The sequence below is a fragment of the Micromonas commoda genome, chromosome 4 (assembly GCF_000090985.2).
Source record: "Micromonas commoda chromosome 4, complete sequence".
NCBI lineage: Eukaryota > Viridiplantae > Chlorophyta > Mamiellophyceae > Mamiellales > Mamiellaceae > Micromonas > Micromonas commoda.
In genome coordinates this window covers 157552-177975 of record NC_013041.1, presented here as the reverse complement: position 1 = coordinate 177975, position 20424 = coordinate 157552, and the positions used below count along the sequence as shown (strand labels likewise).

General features: G+C 61.8%; 6 protein-coding genes across 6 annotated transcripts; 3 read left to right on the top strand and 3 right to left on the bottom strand.

Annotated features, from left to right (window-relative positions):
* The first annotated feature begins 759 nt into the window (after window positions 1–759).
* Window positions 760–2368, top strand: BAM1 (glycoside hydrolase family 14 protein). Its single transcript, XM_002501566.1, has one exon. It carries the CDS (start codon window positions 778–780, stop codon window positions 2095–2097), a length of 1320 nt encoding a protein of 439 aa, XP_002501612.1. The 5' UTR covers window positions 760–777; the 3' UTR covers window positions 2098–2368.
* A 22-nt stretch (window positions 2369–2390) lies between these two features.
* Window positions 2391–3294, bottom strand: MICPUN_105388 (predicted protein). The gene is made up of 2 exons (XM_002501188.1): window positions 3201–3294; window positions 2391–3078 (listed from the first exon to the last, which is right to left on the bottom strand). Exons 1-2 carry the CDS (start codon window positions 3247–3249, stop codon window positions 2480–2482), a joined length of 648 nt encoding a protein of 215 aa, XP_002501234.1. The 5' UTR covers window positions 3250–3294; the 3' UTR covers window positions 2391–2479.
* Window positions 3295–3562: 268 nt separating this feature from the next.
* HEMF (coproporphyrinogen III oxidase chloroplast precursor) lies at window positions 3563–5112 on the bottom strand. Its single transcript, XM_002501187.1, has 2 exons — window positions 5023–5112; window positions 3563–4836 (listed from the first exon to the last, which is right to left on the bottom strand). Exons 1-2 carry the CDS (start codon window positions 5065–5067, stop codon window positions 3760–3762), a joined length of 1122 nt encoding a protein of 373 aa, XP_002501233.1. The 5' UTR covers window positions 5068–5112; the 3' UTR covers window positions 3563–3759.
* A 325-nt stretch (window positions 5113–5437) lies between these two features.
* Window positions 5438–9082, top strand: MICPUN_57550 (predicted protein; the record flags this gene model as incomplete). Its single annotated transcript, XM_002501565.1, has 1 exon — window positions 5438–9082. The coding sequence occupies one exon, from the start codon at window positions 5438–5440 to the stop codon at window positions 9080–9082; it is 3645 nt and encodes a 1214-aa protein (XP_002501611.1).
* A 259-nt stretch (window positions 9083–9341) lies between these two features.
* Window positions 9342–11174, top strand: MICPUN_57549 (predicted protein; the record flags this gene model as incomplete). The annotated part of the gene is made up of 2 exons (XM_002501564.1): window positions 9342–9388; window positions 9518–11174. The coding sequence occupies 2 exons, from the start codon at window positions 9342–9344 to the stop codon at window positions 11172–11174; spliced, it is 1704 nt and encodes a 567-aa protein (XP_002501610.1).
* A 161-nt stretch (window positions 11175–11335) lies between these two features.
* On the bottom strand, window positions 11336–20299 carry MICPUN_57548 (predicted protein; the record flags this gene model as incomplete). The annotated part of the gene is made up of 1 exon (XM_002501186.1): window positions 11336–20299. One exon carries the CDS (start codon window positions 20297–20299, stop codon window positions 11336–11338), a length of 8964 nt encoding a protein of 2987 aa, XP_002501232.1.
* Between the last annotated feature and the right edge of the window lie 125 nt (window positions 20300–20424).

Below are 20424 nucleotides of genomic sequence, written 5' to 3'. Positions count from 1 at the left end.
GACAGCTGGCGGCTCGAGGTAGACGCGTCCACCCCCACGCACGGTAAGAAGCAGGGTTCCGGGAAGAAGGGTTCCGACGATGGAAGCGAGACTCTTACTTCCGGGGCGCGCCGCAGGAGGGGCGAGGACATCTACGACGAGGACGATTCGGATGAGGACGAGTCGGAGGGTTCAACGTCCGAGGAATCCCCCGAGGATGCCGAGCTCCGCGAGGCGATGAACGCGGAACGTGAGCTGGAGGCGGGCCTCGTCGCCGAGCTCGAAGCCGCGGGCGTGGACTCTGCCGACTTGCCGAAGTCCCCCAAGCGCTCGCCCCCCAAGAAGGGCACCGACCTGCTCATGCCGCTCGACTACCTCTCCCCGGCGCTGGCGCAGAAGATGGCGCGAAACGGTCACCTCTCCGCGCTGTCCACCGGCGCGATCGCCGCCCCCGAGGGCCAGGTAGAGGAGGACACGGACAAGGCGCTCGTCACCGCGGGCGAGAAGCTCGAGCTCGACGCCGTGTTGTACAGCAGCGACGCCCTCGACGGGGACCTCGGGTTTCCCATCGTGCACGACTTCTCCTACGCCAAGTCTGCCACGCCGGTCTTCGTCATGCTGCCCTTGGACGTCATCTCCCGCGACGGACAGCTGCAGCACGTGCAGGCGCTCGACGTGTCGCTCCAGACGCTGAAAAAGATTGGCGTGGAGGGTGTGATGATCGACGTGTGGTGGGGCATCGTCGAGCGCGAGGGGCCGGGGCTGTACGACTGGAAGGCGTACGTCGAGCTCCTCCGCATGGTGAAGAAAGCTGACCTGAAGCTCAACGCGGTGATGTCGTTCCACGCGTGCGGGGCGAACGTGGGGGACTACTTCCGCGTCACGCTGCCCAAGTGGGTGCTGGAGGCTGCGGAGAAGGACCCGGATCTGTTCTTCACCGACCAGTACGGCTACCGAAACCCCGAGTGCATCTCGCTCTGGGCGGACAACGCCAAGACGCTCGACGGCCGAACGCCGCTCGAGTCCTACCGCGACTTCATGCAGTCGTTCAGGGACGAGATCGAGGCGAGGGGCTTGATGGACGTCGTCGAGGAAATCTCCGTGGGGTGCGGCCCGTGCGGCGAGCTGCGATACCCCGCGTACCCGGAGAATAAGATTTCGCCCAACTCGTCGCAGTGGCAGTTCCCGGGCATTGGCGAGTTTCAGTGCTACGACCAGAGGGCGTTGGGTAACCTGGCGAGGGCCGGGTCCGAGGCTGGCCACATCGAGTGGGGCGGCGCCGGTCCCCACGACGCGGGTGGGTACAATAACCTACCTCACGAGACGGGTTTCTTTCGAGCGCAGCACGGGAGCTGGGACAGCGAGTACGGGCAGTTCTTTTTATCCTGGTACAGCGGCGAGCTCGTGGAGCACGGCGATCGCATGCTCCGGTGCGCGCGGTCGGTGTTTGAGGAGGAGTGCGGGGATTGCCCGACGATCGCGATCAAGTGCGCGGGGGTGCACTGGTGGTACAACTCGCGGTCGCACGCCGCGGAGCTCACCGCCGGGTATTTCAACACGCGAAGCGGCGATAACGTCCCGGAACGCGACGGGTACGAACCCATCGTCAAGATCTGCGGCAGGCACGGCGCGAGGCTGAACTTCACGTGCACGGAGATGCGGGACATCGAGCACCCTTTCTTCAGCCGATGCGGGCCCGAGGGTTTGTTGCGTCAGATTCGAGCCGCCGCCGCTCGGTACGGCGTCAAGGTTGCGGGAGAAAACGCGCTGTGTCGCTTCGATCAGGATGCGTACGACAAGATCATCACCAACTGCCGCGGCGAGGGAAGCGACCGGGAGCTGTGGCGCCAGGGTGCGCTCCTCCCGCCGATGGCTTCCTTCACGTTTCTGCGACTGTCGAAGGAGCTCTTCGAGGATGACAACTTCAACTCGTTTGTGCACTTCGTCGCGAGGATGGCGAACGAGACGCGCGCGCTCGGCGGGAACGACGAGGATAAGTTCGTCAACGGCAACGAGGTGTTGGAAGCCCTGCTCAACTCTGAGATTCTGAGCAACCTCGCCGAGGTCAGGGACGAGACCTCCTCGGGCTTCGTCGCCGCGCAATTTTCCGACCTGTGATGAGAAACGCCGAGGGCGAAAAAAAATGGGAATTGGGTAATAACGGTTTTGGATTGTACCAGTAAAGTACGGCGTGGGGTTGGGCGAAGTAATCGCCTGTCCGGGAATGCAACGAATCCCTCCAGCGGTTGGCCAACGGATGGGCGTTTCGCGTCGAATGCGAGCCCTCTGGCGACGTCGGATCGGGACCGGGCGAGCCCCTAGCGTGACTTCAAGTAAAGTCTCTTATTAGGCCCTGCCAAGGGATGTATTATCGAGCATACACATACGCAACGCACACGCAGACGCGCCCGAGCATTGACCTATTTTTCCTTTACAGAGTTCAAAACCTTCACAAAGAACATCAAGTACAGCTATCAACCCCCTATCCGAACCCCGCCGCTCAGCTGTAGTGACCGACCAAGAAGGCGACGATTGCCACCAGGAGGAGGTGGAAGAGGGTGAACCCGGTGGACCGTTCGCGCTTGCCACCCTGCAGCGCCATGTCGAGGTCCTTGGAGAGGCTCTCATTCTTGGCGCGGAACCGCTCGAGCTCCCGCTGCAGCGAGCCGACGTCGTTGGACACCGGCGCGGTCTCCGCGGCGGTGAACATGGACTTGGCCTTGGTGGCGTCCTCGCTCGGCCCCTCCTCACCCTCGGGCACCGGCGACGGCGGCGGCGCCGGCTGCGAGTAGCTCACCTTCAGCTTTTGCTCCTTGATGTCCTCCTTACCCTTAACGAAGAGCTCGGTGAACTCCGTGCTGCCGCCGCTAGGGCACGACTGCACCAGGAACTTGTCCTTGCACTTCATCATGTCCGCGGGCCACTCCCTCTGCGCCTGCATGATCACGTGCACGTTCACCGTCTCTCCCTTCTTGACGAACCCGGTGTTGGGCTTCACGCAGTACTTCTTCGGCGCCGTGGTCTTCACCTTGAAAGCGATTTCCTCGTTGCCACTGTTGTACAGCCGGATCGTCGCGGGGATCTGCTTCTTGAGCTCGACTGCGCCGTCGAGGGGGGAATGGAAATGGGGAGGGGGAAAGGCGTCAGCATCGCGTGTTTTTTTGACCGGAAAGGTCGCGGGGGGAGGGCGGGTGACGCGCACGCGGGGGCTGCGAACGCACGTCGAAACTTGAGCTCGTCATCGGGCTGTATCTGGAGTCCGCCGCTCATTTTGGCGCCTCCTTCCAACGCGGGCAGGTCGCTCGTAGCGCCTCTCGCACTGGAGATCCACCCGTCGAGTATTTCGATACACGTTGGAACGATCGCGCAAACGAACACATTTCTGCTGGATTCAACATCGGTTGATTTCTCACCACGGACCAGTGCGGATTCCAAACGGAAACTGTGATCACAAACGCGAACCTCGTGCATGGTTGCGCGAAAATTTCGGCGTTATTCCATATTTCGGCGATTTCCAAAAACACAGCGATTTCCTCTTCGAAGTTGGAATCTCGGATCCTGCCGACCAGGATGGCACAACTCGGGTTTCTGACTCTGATCGGTCTCGAAATACAACTTGGTACGTCGCGGCACCTCTAAGGGTGCTGCGAAAAATCCTACGCGTTCATACACGTATCCTCCTCGTTTCATCAGCTCGCCGCTCCGCCGCCGCGATCGCCCGGGCCCTCACACCTCCGCATCCTCCTCAAACATCAACGACATCAATGAGCGACGACAAATTTAAGCCACCCACGTCCTCGGGTTCCTGAACGCGTCGAGCGCGTCAGCCTCCCTGGATCCCTCCTCGGGCTGCATGTCGTACTGCCACCTCGCCGTGAGGGGCAGGGACATGAGGATGGACTCGATGCGTCCGCCGGTCCTCAGCCCGAACGTGGTGCCGCGATCGTACACGAGGTTAAACTCGACGTACCTCCCGCGGCGCATCTGCTGCCACTCCTTCTCCGTCTCGGTGTACTCGTCATCCTTGTGCTTGGCCACGAGCGGGACGTAGGCGGGGACGACGGCACCGGCCATGTCGGTGGCGAACGCGAGAAGCTCCTCCTGGGGGCGATCGTTCATGTCGTCGAAGAAGACGCCGCCGATGCCGCGGCGCTCGTTCATGCGGTGCTTGATGATGAAGTAGTCGTCGGCCCACTCCTTGAAGCGGGGGTAAAAGGTCTCGTCGTGCTTGTCGCACACGTCCTTGAGGGTGCCGTGGAAGTGCGCGGCGTCGTCGTTGAAGATGTAGGACGGGGTGAGGTCGGTGCCGCCGCCGAACCACCACGCGCGGGGCGCGCCCTCGGCTCCCTCGGGCGCATCCGTCTCGAAGTAGCGGTAGTTGAAGTGCACCGTGGGCGCCATGGGGTTCTTGGGGTGCATGACGGAGGAGATGCCCGCGGCGAAGAAAGGGATCATCTCCTTGCCGCCGCCACCCTCGCCGGTGGCGGCGCGGTAGGCCTCGGGGGGCATCTGGCCGTACACGACGGACACGTTGACGCCCGCCTTCTCGAAGACGTTGCCATCCTGGAGGACGCGGGAGATGCCGCCGCCGCCGCCGGGGCGGGTCCACGCGTCCTCCTGGAACTTCTGGCCGTCGAGCTCCTCGATGGCGGAGACGATCTCGTCCTGCGCGGCGCGGATCATCTTCTCGAAGCGCGCGCGCATGGAGGAGGCGTCGTCCTCGCCGCCCTCGCGGAGTAGGGTGAGGGGAGCCTCGTCGAGGGCCACCTCCTGCTCGATGCCCACCGCGCGGACGGGGACCGACGCGCGACGCGCGACGGCAGCCTTGCGGGACTTGGGGAGGGACACCTTACGGGCCTGTTCGTACGCGCCGCGGGCGGGGACGTTTCGGTAAGCGACGGGTTCCGAACGTTCGAAGCGGAGGCGCGATGGGAGGGCGCAGTAGGGATTTATCTCTCGCGAGTGAATGTTTCGAGTCGGATCCGGGGGATGATTGGCCCGGCGCGGCGGCCGGCGGGACGGATTATCGGGGTTGAGACGCACCACGGTGGGGCGAACGGCCGCCATGGAGGCGCAAGCGGAAGCCATCTTGACTTTTGGATGTAACGACGTGCGACGGTCGGGCCGGACGCTTCGTACAGTGGCGCACGTTCCGAGGTTCTGCGCTGGGGTGCTTTGGATTTATCGGGATCTGATATCTGTATGGGGAACTCGCCTGTTTGTAACTCAAGAGTCGGGCGGGATCTCTCTCTGAGATCCAGGATTTTTTCAGCCAATCAGAGCGCGATCTGGGAAAAAGAAATCCGCCGTTCCGGAATCGGCAACTTCTCGGCCATGACGACGATCGGCGGAAGCTCCTCAGTCTGGTGTCGAGCAGGCCGAGCTGGCTGGGGCGGTTTTGTTCATTTTCAGGCGGAGCGTCGGACGAGGAGAGAGGGTCCGGGGGCGCCCGCCCACGATGGTGGGTCGGTCGCACGGGTCTCACGCGCGCGGGACCCGGCGCAGACGCGGGTGCGTCGTCCTCGTCTGCGCGGCGTTCGTTCTCGCGCCCCTGTGGTGGCAGCACCGCGGCGAGGGAGAGGGAGACGGGGAGATTCCGTTGTTAGATGTGGACGACGCGCGCGTGCCGAGTGCCGGGGGAGGGTACGACGGGTCACACCAGGGGGGACTCGCCAACTTCGTCGACGACGTCGACGTCGGCAAAGGACGCCGCGATCCATTCGACAATCCTTTCGACGCGCGCCACGACCACGACCACGACCACGACCACGACCACGACCACGACCACGGCGTGCCCGCGGTGCTCGCCGGCCGTCCCCCGCGCGACGCTTCCCCGACCGCGCACAGGCTCGCCAAGCTCGGGATCATCGACGGCTGGGACCTCGACCCGCATCTCCCGAGGATGGCGAACGGCGAGTTCGCGGCGAGCCCGCGCACAGCTGTGCGGGAACGATTCCCGCTGTCATCCGTCTCCCTCCAGCCGGACGCGGTCCCTCCAGCCAACGTCCTCCACGGCGCCGGGGTCCACCTCGACGCGCAGAGGCTCAACGCGCGGTACCTGACCGCCGTCGTCGACCCGCGGCGGCTCCTCGCCAACTTTCGCGTCGTCGCCGGGTTACCTCCGGAGACGATTCCGGACCGCCATCCGACGGAGACGGTCGCGCCGTACTGCGACGTCGGATCCGGCTTGAGCTACGCCGAGCACCCGGGCGCGTGCTGGGAAGCCCCGGATTGCGAGCTGAGAGGGCACTTCGCGGGCCATTACCTCAGCGCGCTCGCGTTCGTGGCGGCGGGCGCCGGGGATCGACCGAACACGTCGCCGGATCGAACGAGCTCGTCCGATCACTTATCCGATCCCGAGTACGTCACCGGGCACCAGTCCGACGTCGCGACGGCTCGTCACGCGCGCGAGATGCTCGATCGTTTCGTCGACGGCCTCGCGACGGCGCAGGCGTCGAGTGGGACGAGCGCAGGGTACGTGAGCGCGTTTCCGGAGGAGGTGCTCGATCGTCAGGGCGCCGTCGGCGGCGCGTGGGCTCCGTATTACACCTTGCACAAAATCGGGCAGGGTTTGATGGACGCGCACGTCGTCGCCGGGAACGCCAAAGCCCTGGACGTGCTGAAGGGCCTCGCGAACGCCGTGCTGACGCGGGTGATGGGGCTCATTCAGCAGCGAGGCGCGTCGCACTGGTTCGGAGGCGCGTTGGAGTACTCGAAAGCGGCTTTCGGCGCGGAATCCGGCGGTTTCAACGAGTTGGCGTGGCGCCTGTACCAGTTGACGGGGAACGGGGATTACGTCACCCTGGCGTCACTGTTCGACCACCCCACATTCTTAGGGCGGATGCGCGCGGGGGGGGACGGGCTGACACGCGAGCACGCCAACTTCCACGAGCCCATCGCGATGGGCGCGTACAGTCGATACGAGATCACCGGCGATACAGAATCGCGACGGGCGTTTCGCAACTTCATCGAGTTACTTCGCGACACCAGGTCGTACGCCACGGGTGGGACGTGCGACGGCGAGCGGTGGCAGGCGCCCGGGCGGCTCGAGCGAATCATCGTGTCCACCGAGACGCAGGAGACGTGCACGCAGGTGAACTTTGAGAGGCTTGCCAACGCGGCGGTCGCGAGTTTCGGGGAGGCGGAGGCGCGGGACTGGGCCGATTACTCCGAGCGCGCGTCGCTTCACGGGCCCGTCGGTCTGCAACGAAAGCCCGGCGAGCTGCTGTACACGACGCCGCTGGGCGTCGGGGTGTCGAAGGGGAGGAGCGGTCACGGTTGGGGCCGACCGGATGCCGCTTTTTGGTGCTGCTACGGCACCGGCGTCGAGGCGCTGGCCAGGTTGCAAGACGGCGTGTTCTGGCGGCTCGAAGCCGGCGCGACGGTCCCGGGCGACGATACATCGTCGACGACGGCGACGGACGTGGTGTACATCGCGCGCGTGACCACGTCGGCGGTCGCGACGTGGGACGAGAAGGGGGTGACGACGCGAGTCTCTGTCGACCCGTTCAACGTCGGCGGACCCGTTCAACGAGAAGGAGGAAGGGACGGACGGCGGCGGCGAGGGACGGCGGGGTTCTTCGCCTCCGCCGTCGCGATCACCGTGCACGCGGAGGGAAGAAATGAGCCGACGTCGATTCGGGTCAAGCTCCCGAGGTGGGCGGGGGGCGGATCGCGCATCACGCTCAACGGCGAACGCGTTCGTTGCGAAAACGGAGGAGACTCGTCGTCTTCGGAGGACTCGGACTCGGACTCGGACTCGGACTCGGACTCGGACTCGGACTCGGGGTGGTGCGACGTGACCCGCGTCTGGCGAAAGACCGACTTACTCCGCGCCTCGTTCCCTATCGTCGTCCGCGCCGAACCCTTGCTCGGCAGCGACCTAACCCCCGGGTTCGGCACCGGTTCGAACCAGCGATTGGACGGTAAGGGCGCGAGGCACGCGATCGTCGCGGGACCGTACGTGCTCGCCGCGCTCGGTCCGGGCGCGTGGATCGCCGACCTCGGCGTGAAGAGACCGGCGCAAGAAACCGAGGGACACTCACACAGCGGCGGGTTCCACGCGGGGGCGTCGGAGATTTCGTCGGATGACGTGTCACTTCTGGAAACTCCGGACCCGACCGAGTGCGACTGCGTCGCGTTCGCGATGGCCGGCGGCGGCGATAGGACGCGGTACCTCGCCGCCGTGGTTGCCCGAAGCGACGGGACGTTGCCCGGGGATCCACCAACCGACGGCGGCGGCGGCGGTGTCAACCGCGGCGGGCCGTACGCCCGAGCCGCCGCGGTGTTCGCCGAGCCCGACCTCGAGCCGACTCTGGAAGAGTCAAAGCCCGGCGGTTCCGGTTTCTTCTACGCGCCGAGGACGTGCGATCGAACATCGTGCGCGTACGCCGTCGCGGACGCGCCGGCGGTGACGTGGACGAGGTGCGCGGTTTCATCGACCAACGGCGAGCGAGGAGGAAGAGGAGGCGGAGGTGGTGGGATCGTGCGAGGAGGCGCGTTCACTCTGCAACCGACGACCGCGCCGGGGCTGATTTTAAAAGCCGGCGTCGTCCGCGACGGTCGCGCGTCTCTCGTCCTCGAGGCGTCCACCGGTTCATCGACGACGACGCGCCCGCTGGCGTTGAGACTGGAGGCGATCGACGGCACCCTCGGCACCCACCGGGTCGTCGTGAACGACGGCGAACTGAAAGGGTACGCGCTGTGTCGAGACGCCGGGTCCGCTTTAGACTCTCCGGGCGCGTGTAAAGACCTTCACGAGAAGTGCCCGACGTGGGCGTCCCAGGCGGCGTGCTTCGCCAACCAGGGGTACATGCACGCGCATTGCGCGAGGTCGTGCGGGTTGTGCAGGCCGGGCGGCGCGGTGTTGGTGCGGCCCGGCGGGGTGGGCGACGGCGCCGAGTGCGGCGTGACGATCGTTCGCGAGGAGGGAGGGAGGAGGAAGTCGGCGGAGGGGCGCGGGGGTTTGTTGCCGTGGCGGCCGCCGCGCGGGAGTCACGTCGGGAGAGGGCCGGATCCGAGGTGGATGCCGCGCGTGCTGCTCGCGCCGCTGTACTCGCTGCGCGACGAGGTGTACACGGTGTACCTCCGGCTCGCGGGATGAGCTCGGGCGTACTCGTCGCCAACATGATCCTTTGTCGTCAGAGGATTTATGCGACCGCATAATTGTCAACACCGAGTATTGACACGCGTTGTCAGTGTGCAAAAAGTGTAAACTGATTTTCGTCCGCATAAATCCTTATCCTCCTGACTCGGATTGTCGTCCCCGTCCGTGGGGGTCTCCCGTTTCGTTCAGACGACACGGCACCACTCCTCTGTGGACGTCGCGTGGCTCGAGACTCCGCTTCGGCGTCTCCGCCGCCATGGAGACGTCCGTGAAGAGCATAATCGACCGGCTGGGGTACACTTGGTGCGTGAATCCGAGCCGAATCCCGTCCGGCGCCGTATCTCGAGAACATTCGCTCATCACATGCCGCCGCCGCCGCCGTGATGGGTTGCCGAGCTGACGGTACCCGTTCCCCCGCCCCCGTCCCCGCAGGTACACGGAGATGTTCAACGACGAGGGGATCGTATCCGTGGGAGACCTACTGGAGAGCCTGGGTTTGAAGCAGAAGTCGACGGAGATGGGACGGCGCGAGAGCGACGGGTCCAACAAGGCCGGCGCACGCGACGGACTCCCTCCCTACTTTTTCCTCCCGAGGTCCGCCTCGACGCAGTCGCTGGACAGCCAAGACGGGGACGCGCCCCCGCGCAGGCTCGACGTCACGGCCGCGACCATCGCCATCGAGGAGAAGCTCGTGGAGAAAGTGGGCGTCGGCTTCTCGCACGCAAAGGAGATCGCCGAGGAAGTCCTCCGGGCCATCGATCAAACATTATCGGAGGTGGCCAGGGTCAGGAGGGTCGAGTCGGACCAGCTCTTCCACTTCGACACCCTCGACGGGATGGCCGATTTCGCGAAAGATTTCGTGCCGAACAACGATACGGAGGACACGGCCAAGGCGGCATCGCCGGACCGGCCGAGGCGCGATCCCGCGGCGGCGGCGGCCACCGCCGCGGCCATCCGCGCCAACGTCGAGGCCAACATGAACGGGAACAAGCCGCGGAGCGAGGAGGCGATCGCCGCGGCCAAGGAGAGGGACACAAAAATCGCGCAGGAAGTCGTACGGAGCAAGTCCGGGGGTGGATTCTACTCCCCCGCGTTTCTCAGGGCGGTCGCGCCGCTGTACGACCTTCACATGGGAGCGGAGAACCTCGGTCCGCTGCTGTACTCTTACGTTCGGTTCACCAAACCCGCAAGGGTGCTGGAGGTTGGCGCCGGATACACCTCCATGTTCATACTGCAGGCGCTGAGGGACAACGCCGCGGAGCTCGACGCGTACAGGGAGCTGCGCGGCGCGGGCTTATGCAAGTGCGGCGACGTCCCGTGGAGCGTGGATGAGTTTTTCGTCGGGGGGCAATCGGGAGGCGGGAGGTACCGAGGCGATCCCTTGCCGGAGAAGACGTCGCCCGGGGGTTCGCGCCGGGTGTCGCGCGTCTCGCGGCAGAGCAGTTTGGACGACGGGGTCAGTTTGGACGACGAGGGGCTCCTCGGACAGAGCGGTGACGGTTCGGGTCCGTTCAAAACGCTTCAAAACGGTTCGAGTTCCGCGTTGTCGTTTAGCGGTTGGGCCCGGGGGGGGGTCGGTTCGGCGGCGCCCGGGTCGGAGGACGCGAGGGTGAACGAGGGCGTCTTACACTGCATCGACAACATGGCGCACGAGCACACCACGGCGCACGTGGTGACGGAATCAGCGTCCGCGCTGGGCATGAGCGACAGGCTGCAGCTTCACGAGGCGGACGCGTACGACGGCGACTTGCCGTCGACGCTGGCGCCCGGCGTCGAATTCGATTTCATGTTTATCGACCTCGGAGCGGCGAACAGGGTGGAGGGGTTCATGGAGGCGTGGTGGCCGAGGGTCCGGCCGGAGGGTGGCATGGTGATGGTGCACAGCACGCTGACCAACGCGCTGTCCAGGGGTTGGCTCGAGCGCATGCGGGAAAAGGGGAGGTCGGAGCCGGCGCCGCCGTACGGAGCCTTTGAGACGATCTCGTTGCTGGAGCCGCACAAGATGTTTCAGAACAGCGTGACGCTGTTTCAGAAGCGGGGCGGACCGTTCGGTCGGTACGACGAGCCGGTGCACACCAAGTTCCCGTGAGAGCGGGCGAGGGCGAGGGCGCGACGTCGTCGCTCGTTCGTCCATCGTATTCTTTCTTATTCGTCATCTCGCGTTGTATTGATAAAGTTGAGCGATTGACCGAGCGAAACGTCGCGATGGTTTGTCCGCTGACTCCGCACCGAGACGTTCGCGCCGATCGATCACCGCCACGTGGAATTTACCCCGCTCCACGTGCCGTTCCCCAGGCCCTGGAATCGCGAGCCCCGGGGAAACCCGGAACTTTCCAGAAAACCATCCGATCCGGATCCCGACCCGCCCGTCGCGCCGGCGCCGCCGCCGATGTCGACGTCATCCCCCGCCGAGGTCGAGCTCATCCCCGGCTCGAGCGCGTCGTCGTCCGTCGCGGCGCCGACGACCGAACCGAAGAAACCCCCTCCGTGTGTTCCCGTTTGAGCGCGCTCCATGGACGCCATCCTCGCTCCATGGACGACGGCTCCGACGGCGGCGCCCCGCGCGGGGCTTCCCACTGCGGAGGACGGCCCGGATCCACCCCCGCCGATGGGCACGGTGGCGGGGCCGAGGCCGCGATCGGCTTGCGACTGGAACGGGTTGGGCCGTAGCGACGTCTGATACTGCGTTCCGGTTATGGATCCCACCACGGTGGTCGCGGCTGACGCCGCCGGCTGCTGCGCGGGCTGCTGCTGTTGCGGCTCTCGCCGCGGGGGTTGCTTCGGAAAGTACGGCTCGGGTAAGCCGTCGCGAAACACCCACGCATCGAACGGCAGTCTCCTCCGATGCCACTCATCGGCGAGCGCGATGAGACCTGCGCGGTGTACCTGCTGTAGCTGTTCCAGATCATCTTCGCTCGTCTCCTGCATTTTATTTCCGCAGAGCCAATTCATGCGCTTGCGTTCCTTGGCAAATTCTACCTGCAGTTTCTTCATTTCTCGTTCCAACTCGTGAAGCTCTTTGGCCTTCTGCTGGAGAATCGGGTTGGGATCCGGCGCCGTTTGCTGAGAGGCCTTGGCGTCGGCTTCTCTCTGCGCCCTCGTCGCGGCTTGCTGCGCGCCCTTCAGCTCAGCCTTGAGCTCCTTCACCTTTTCCGTGAGATTGCGGTTGGCGGCGGTTGCCTCCTCCGCCTCTCGCTCAAACTTGGCCGCGGCGGTGCGAGCGTCCACCAACTCCTGCTCCTTTTTTCTCGTCTCCGCTTGCGCGGCGGCGACGCGCTGGTTAGCCGTCTTGAGCTCCTGCGCCTGCTGCTCGCTGGCCTTCTCCTTCTTGAGCTTGGTCACTTGCACCTGGAGCTCCTTGGACCGGCGCTCAAACTCCTTCTCCTTCTTGAGCCACTCCTTGGTGTTCTTGTCCGAGTCGGTGCGTAAGATCTCGAGCTGCGACTGCGCGGTTCGAAGTATCGCCTCGGCTTTCTTCTTTTCAGCGGTGAGCGACGCGATGTCGTTGTTATGGTTCGCGACAGCCTTCTCGAGTTTCTTCTCCTGCTCGATAACCTTAGCCTGCATCTTCTTCGTCTCCTTGCCGAGCTCCGCAGCCTTCTCGGCGATGGACGCGTTGGTCTTGTCCAGCTTTTCCTGGTTCATGGACAGTGAATGTTTCAAGCGTCGCATCTCCGATTCGCTCACACCGAGCCTGCTGAACAGAGCCGCCAGTGCAAAGACCATGTTATTCAGGACTGGGTTGTGCCCAAACAAAGCGAGCCAATCGGACGGCGCGATTTCGTCAACGTGACAGTGCAGGGCATCTTGTTTCATCACCCCCTCATACCCGTACCTATGCCCGTAGTTGACAGAATCTTCATCTGTGATGGGATCTCTGATGGTATTTGCACGGTAGTGGAAACCTTGTCGGAGGTCTACGAACGGCTCGCCCAAGAGGAGCATGGCGAGCCCGCGAACATCCGGTAGGAACTTCGTGCTGAGCCCAGATCCAAGTTCCGCGGAACTCAAATCGCGGAACTTTGAGCATAGAATGTTGATAATCTCGAGCTTGACGACTTCTGGGTCGTTAAAATCCACGTCACCCACTTGGTACACAACAAAAGGGTCCTTCATCCTTTGATCGCACATCAAAGGCAAGGGCGAGTCTCCCCTCATCATCGACGGGTTGCCGTATATCTCGAAGAGGTCCTTGTACACGCCGTAATAGTGAACCCACTCCATCTCTTGCAGCTCGTTGTCCAAATCGATACGCGAGAAATTAAACACACCTCGCGCTGATCTAGACATGCTGGCGAATGACCTCGAATGGATTGAACACCTCCCTTGACGTGACTTGGGATTGTAACCCCTCTCGGTGTCGTCCACGCGCTGACTCTGCCTGCGAGGGGTTCCGTCCTTGTCACGCAGGCACAACTCCGCCACTGACATGACCGTGGTGATAAAGTCCGAATCCAAACGTTCGTGACCAGCCGCAGCCGCAAACTGCGGACAGTCTGTCCTGCACTTTGTCCGATTGCTGCGACCCACCGATGCGTAGTTGTCGTCGACGAGGGGTCCCGACGCTCTGAAAATATTCTTGTCTGGAATGTCCGGATGGTCTTCCAGCCAAGGAGTGCGAAGAGTCTGCAGGGACTGGAGCAGCCACTCTCGAAGCTCGTGTCTGATGACGCTTGGTTGAAACCAAAACCCTCCTCCGGTATAGCGAACTTCGGGATTTTGATCCTCCGGTTCCTTCATCCCCGCGTTGAGCGCCGCGATGGCTTTTTCGTAGATCCTATGAAAAGGGAATGCCTTCTCATCATCATCAGCCAGCGGGAACTTGGGATCCCTTACGCCGACGTAGCGGCAGCACTCAAACAGGAGCGGCAGGTCGATTTCAGGAAGCATGCAAATTTCCCAAGGTGCAACTTTTGCAACCTCGTAGGAGTCAATTTTCATGAAGGCGTCGTTGACAAATTCCGACGCAGCTGCCGGGTTTCTGGCCATGGCCTGCTGCAGGAGCCAGCGCACCAGCTTACCAGCTCGAGGATGTCGGTCTGGTTCCTGTTTCAAAAGCCCTACCCTGTTCCAATGAGACTCACCGACGAGTTGCCAATACCAATGCGCGCTCTCTTGATGACACGCGCCAATAATCAGCATTTTGCGGATGCGAAGAATGTTCTTCTTGTCGTTGTCGAAGGACTGTTTGACCTCCAGGCACGCTGCGAGCGCAGCGTCAAGCTCACTCGTCGGGTACTTGCACTCACTGACGAAATCACACAAATTGTCTGCGAGATAATCCCCGCTGCGTTCATCCAGGACGAGCCTGCGCATCGCCTCGAAGTACACGCCGCGGATCCTTTGAACATGTTCAGGGCGAAGGGTTCCAAACTCGGGCTTTGTGATGTGTTGCCTCGTGTCGTCGGGCATGAGGGGATATAGGTACCGTATGAAGTGTTCCATCTTTGTGCTCGCATGGAATTGGTCCTCCTTCTTCTGGTCTGCTGTCGTTCGCGCATTTGTCCAGTACTTTTCGTTCACGGTGTGTTCCGTTAACTCGCCAAGGAACGCTGTGTTTCTCCACCAGTCGGGATCGATTAATATCAGCCTCCCGCAGCCCCTGCCGCGAAGCTTTTCAGCCGTATCGGAATCGAGATCGTCCAGCCCGACACCGGCGATGAGGTCGAGGTATCTGCACTGCCTCTCGATAACCTCGGGTGAGGCGTTCGCAAGTCCCATGAGCATCTTCATCAACTCCGTGTGCCACACAGGTGTATTTGGCGTCAGCTTTGGAAGGTGGAAGACAATCTTGTGGAAGACGAGATGAGCGGGGGAGGGACAAACATCGGCCACAAACTGATTGATTTTGGTCCGAGGATTTTTTTGCTTCACTTGCAGGTGCTTGAGGTGGATGCCAAGCCTGGCGATCTCGCACAGGATGCCGAAGCCCACGCATTTGTCAAGCGCCTCTTCAAACTGCTCATCAGGAGGTGATTCAGTCCATTCCAGCTTCTCGAGCGGGTAATGGTCGCCAATATATCCGTTCGCTTCGTCGAGATGATCAGCAATTTCCAGCTCGTGCGCGCGAACAAGCATCGTGACGATGGAGTACGCCAAACCCTCAAAGATACCCTCGGATTTCGCAAACTCCGCGTGATCCGGCCAGAATGCCTCGGGGTTGACCGCGTGCGAGGCGTAGTCAAAATCCGCCGGCAGTGTCCTGTCTTTGGGCCACTCACCATTCTTTGGAAAGAACTGGTGCGTGGAAAGATGCCACATCTCCTTCATCGCACGGAGCACCCGCCAGAAGATGAATCCGCGCAGGCACTCGACGCTCATATATACCTCCAGGATTTGCAGCAGTTTCCTGTACGAACGCCAATTGTTGGGGGGTTCATCAGCAGTTTCACCAGCCGCGGGCACGGCGATGTCGTGCCTACCAATCCGCGCGTCGTTGTAGTAGTCACGGTCTAGGAAAGCATAGTCAAGAGATTCGATGAATGCTGCGCCGCCTCCAAAGATCTGCCATATTGTGTAAGAATCCCTGAACAGCTTGTGCAGTATGAGGACGATGTCCTTCTTCGCCTTGGGGTTTGTCGCCACGAGCTGCCGGAACGCAATTCGGTGATTGGACTCGTCCACATCTTGACGATGCTCATCGGGGTTAGGGTTAGCCCTAATCTCGGGGAACAGATGCCAGTCGCGGATCCACTCGTGCGGTACACTGTACAAGAGCATACATGCGTCTTGTGTGGGTGTGGAGCTGGATGCGAGGGTTTCGGATACAACGGCAGCGTCGGGGGTGTTCCAGGCGGGGTGGGTCAATTTCTCGTGAGGATTGGGTTCGTCCCAGATCCACGGCAAGGAAAGCCTCACTTTTTGACCAGGAAAAGCGAGCGACACTGGATCTTCCGGATTCATCTCGAGGGTGTGCCTTCCCAGTATTTCGAGGAACGTCTTCTCTTCTTCTCCAGACACAATCGCATTGGGCGCGGACGCCGGACCCTCCTCGTTCGCCGCCTTTGCTAGATCTTTTCTGATCTCAATGAATAATGATCTCAACTTTTCGATTCTTTCCTGCGCCGGCCCCGTCTTGCAGGCGCTGATGCCGTCCAGCGCCTTCAGCGCCTGCAGCGCCTCGTTCATGTTCAGGTTCAGCCTAGGCCTGATCTCATCGGGCGCGTTTTGTATATCGCTCAGCTTATGCTCCAGGAATTTCGTCATGTGGCCAAACTGCTCCATGTACTGCTCCATGTTGTCGATGTCGTCGATGCCGATTTCCCGAAACCTGTCTCCCATGTCGTCGACGCCGATTTCCCGAAACCTGTCTCCAATGTGTTCCTTCGCATCCTTGATGAACCTCGCGCGCTCTTCCGAAGGAATACTTTTGAGGAGCGGCGCGAGTGAGGAAGAGGCGAAGGCGCCATCGAGTGATTCCATCAAAACCTGTCTTTGTTTGTGTTTCCCCATCCTGTGCCACGTCTCGCTATGAGATTCGTCCAACCCGCCTAGGCACGTCGCCTTCTCCGCCGGCGCGGCGAGGGCGGTTGCCGGCGACGATGATGTGGTTCCGGAATGGAGCAGGAGATCGACCATGCACATCTGCACGGTGATGGATTCTTTCTGCAGGAACCCGGACTCCCTGTCCAGCAGCGTGGTCAACGGCATGTACTCCAACTCGGCGTCTTGGTCGTTCGTCGTCAACTTTCCGGTTAGCCACACAGTCTTGGTGGGTTGTTTCGCGTTCATCACCGCAATTCGATAGCTGACGATAGCTGACGATATCTGACGACGATAGCCTCTCCCCGGTTTGGCTTTGATGATGAAGCGGAGCTGGCCGTTGTTCGCGAGCATGAACAGTTCCAGGTCGACGAGATTTTTGTAGTTGATCACGTTGGTAAACACTCTCTCCTGCTCGATGACATCACGGAAGATCGTGAAGTTGTCAATCTTCCAGCTGAAATCCATCGCCATGCAGCCGAAAGGGTAATGAGTAATATAAGCCGTGCGTGGGTGCCACCTGAAGAAGAACATCAAGTGGGGGTAGTCGAGCACGCATAACTGCATCCCGTCTTTGTGGACGACAAATGCCTCTTTTCTCTCGTAGAAGACAGGAGGAAGTGCCGGGGCGCCCGGAGTGCGCAGCTCTGAGATCACCTTTGAACGAATCTTCCGATCGGGAAACTGGAACGCGAGGTACTGCAGGGACATGATCCGCAGCATCCGGAAAAAACACAGCCATTTGTTCGTTTGTATCGCGTCCCCGTCCTTGGTATTCTCCCGATCGTAGAACACGTCCATGAATCCGGCGAGCTTATACTGGTCAACAGACTGGTCAATCTTGGCGAACATGTCGCGGAATGCCTCCATGAAATCGGTGAGGAGCTCATGGAATTGATTTGATAACCTCCATGACTCGGGGGGGTTTGCACTCGCCTCGTCCCACCGCAGCGCGATGCCGAAGAGTGTCCACAGCCTCGGTGTCTCCGACGTCGGCACCGGCCTCTCGCCGTTGAGCATCCCTTCCGCGTCCATCCAGTCGAGTTGACAGCACATCGCGAAACAGGATCGAGCCGCGTTGACGCTGAAAAAGTCATCCTTCGCGGCATACTCCCAGTCCGGGTAAACCTTCTCTGGATCGCATATGGTTGGATCCCAGGTCCAGGAGAACATGGGGTCGTCGGGGTATTCCACACGGCACTCCTCCAAAGCCTCCTTGAGGGTGGCATCGAGGTTCAGGTAATGCTCGTCGTCTGGCGCGGACTTGACGCCCATCCAGTCAAAGACCTTCACTAGCTCTGCGTTCAGGATTCTGCTCGCGCGGCCTTTCGGCGTCAGGGGGTCGAAGTGCCACAACGCCCTGGGCGGGGTCCACAGACGGGGCCCGGGGGTGGCCTCGCCGGACTCTGCCATGACGAGTGTCTCGACTGTGAGCACCAGAGAGTCGTCCACCAAAAATCCTTCCTTGTCGTCAAAGACCCTGGTTAAGTGCACAAACTCTTCGTAGCCCCATTTACTTTGTTCGTACGAGTGCCTTTTCTGGTCGTTATGGCTGATAGACTTGCTCGGGTCCTTCTGGTTTAACAAGCCGAGCTTGTGCGACACGAAACAGCTCCAGAGTGAGCTTACAAAGTCGTCAGAGTTGTTGCAGAGTTGCAAGTTGTCAGACTCTCTGTATCTGTAACTGAACATTCCCTTCCCAACGTGTCCTCGCCCGGGCGAGACCTGGAGGAAGACGGCCATGTGCGTTGGCGGTTTATCCTGGTTATCATTTGTCATACCGCGCGGGTACATGATCAGCCGCATGCTGTATCCGCCCACCGTGAACTGCGGCGACTTTATGCTCAGATTGCTGATCTTGCGCTTCTTCACGATGTCTTTGAGCTTGCTGAACTTGTCGATTCGCCACACGAAGCGCCCCACGCACTGCATGCGACCGTTATCCGTGTTATCTTGCGGCCGTTGACCCTTGGGGCGCTTGCCCTTGATAGCTGTTCTAGGTTCGTCCGGAATCCCGCCCGCGATGCCTTTGACGACCGGCGCGTGCGTCACCGTAAACGATCCTGGTGCGGTGGATGGTTTCCCCACCGATAGCTGTGCGCCCACCGAGGGTCCCCCCGGCTTCTGCGATGCGGCCGCCAGCACTGGATCCCTGCACTGCGACGGAAGAGCGTACCACGACGACGTCTTCGCCTCCGACGCCTCCCTCAGCGCGAGGAACGTCACCGTGATGCTGGTGTTGTTTTCCTTCTCACGGAGCCCGAGGTAGCCGCTTTCGACAAAGTCCTCCATGGGGATGAACGATCTGAAGCCTAATGACTCGTCATCCCCCATGGGGTTGTTCCGTGCCATACGACCGTACGTATCCCGGTGGATGCTCGCCTTGCTGTCAAAGATGTGGTGGAGCGTCACGCGGAAAAGGAGCCAGGTGGTGTCGGTGAAGCTGATCCGGCGCTCCTTCGTGTAAGCGTCGGCGACTTCGAGGCATATCGACAGCTGCGAAACCTTTTCGTTCGGGTCGATCCCTAAACCCTTACTACTCGCGTCCGCGGGGCCGAGGTTTGAACCCGACTTGTCCATGGGATCTGTCTCGTGGACGGATACGCAAAACGGCATGTCGCTCACGCCGCACCGAAATTCAGGCGAGGTCACCTTGTGTTGCTTCATCATGCCAAGGAACGAGTCCATGTTCTCGATGTGCCACGTGAACCTGCCGCTTCCAACCTCGCCGCCGACCCCACCGACGCCTCGGCCGCGATCGTCGGGGAAGAGCTGGCTTCTCTCCTTCAGTATGGTTATCTTCGCCGTCACCCACAGGGCGCCGTCCGGGTCGAGATGCTCGCGAAGCTTCGCCTCTTGGCACCAGTCCGCCCATCCGTGAGACCTCCTGTTCATGTTGAATCTGTGGTAGGTGTAGAACGCGGGCGGTAGCTCTTCCCAGAACCCCGGGATTTCGTCGTCGCGCAGACCTTGCGTGGGTGCGACGTAGTAGTGCGCAAAGTTGGAGAAGAACATCCCCCCTTTGTTGTGTTCGACCCACTCGTCGCCGCCGTCCGTCCGCACGCGCTGGAACTGCTTCATCTGCAGGTAGCACGACGCCCACCCGCGCCTCGACGCGGAGTCCCCGCTCGGGTACAGGATCAATCGCGCGCGTTGTTGAACCGGCTGGAGTCCGGCGAGCTCGTTGTTTTTATCGGTGTCGTCGTCCCATCGGCCTCCGAGGTTGTCCCACATCTCGCCCACGTCCACGTACTGTGTGTGGTACTGTTGTCTGGTCGGGTTGTCCATGCCCTGACGTACCCCGGGAATCTTCCACGTGCAGTAGTACGATCCGTCCCTCTCGATCGACTTGGACGACCTGGACGCGGCGGACCCGGCGCCGGGACCATTCACTCGGGCGCCCCGGGCCCGAGCGCGGCCGTCGCCGGACTCGTCGGGGTCGGAGACGTCGGCGTCGGAGTCGAACTCTTCGTCGTCGTCTACGAGGGGCGGCGGAGATTCGCCCGATACCGTCGAGTAGTCGCTGTCGCTTCCGGAACCGCGGAACTCAACCAGCGAGGGCGGGCCATCGTCGCTCGCCGCATCGTCGTCGTCATCAGAGCCGTCGCTGTCGCGGACGAGGGGAGGCGGGACGTCCTCGTCGTCGTCGTCGTCTGCGGCGGGCGCATCACGCACCCGCACCCTGGTAGCCCTGGTAGACCTCCTCTGCCCCCCGAGGAACCCCGCTTTCATCTTGCTATGGGGTAGGGCACTGTGATGGGAGGGAAGAATGCCTCCGAAGGTTTTACCCGACGGTTGGATTGCCTTCACCTCGGAACCTCGAAGCTGGAACCTCGACAAGCTGATGACAGAGACCT

Bases quoted from the DNA above. Each gene is read 5' to 3' on its own strand.
- BAM1 (XM_002501566.1), top strand. From the start codon at position 778: ATGGTGAAGAAAGCTGACCTGAAGCTCAACGCGGTGATGTCGTTCCAC.
- MICPUN_105388 (XM_002501188.1), bottom strand. From the start codon at position 3,249: ATGAGCGGCGGACTCCAGATACAGCCCGATGACGAGCTCAAGTTTCGA. The intron at 3,079-3,200 runs GTGCGTTCGCAG...TCGACGGCGCAG, and splicing joins TGACGAGCTCAAGTTTCGAC to TCGAGCTCAAGAAGCAGATC.
- HEMF (XM_002501187.1), bottom strand. From the start codon at position 5,067: ATGGCTTCCGCTTGCGCCTCCATGGCGGCCGTTCGCCCCACCGTG. The intron at 4,837-5,022 runs GTGCGTCTCAAC...GCGTACGAACAG, and splicing joins CGGCCGTTCGCCCCACCGTG to GCCCGTAAGGTGTCCCTCCC.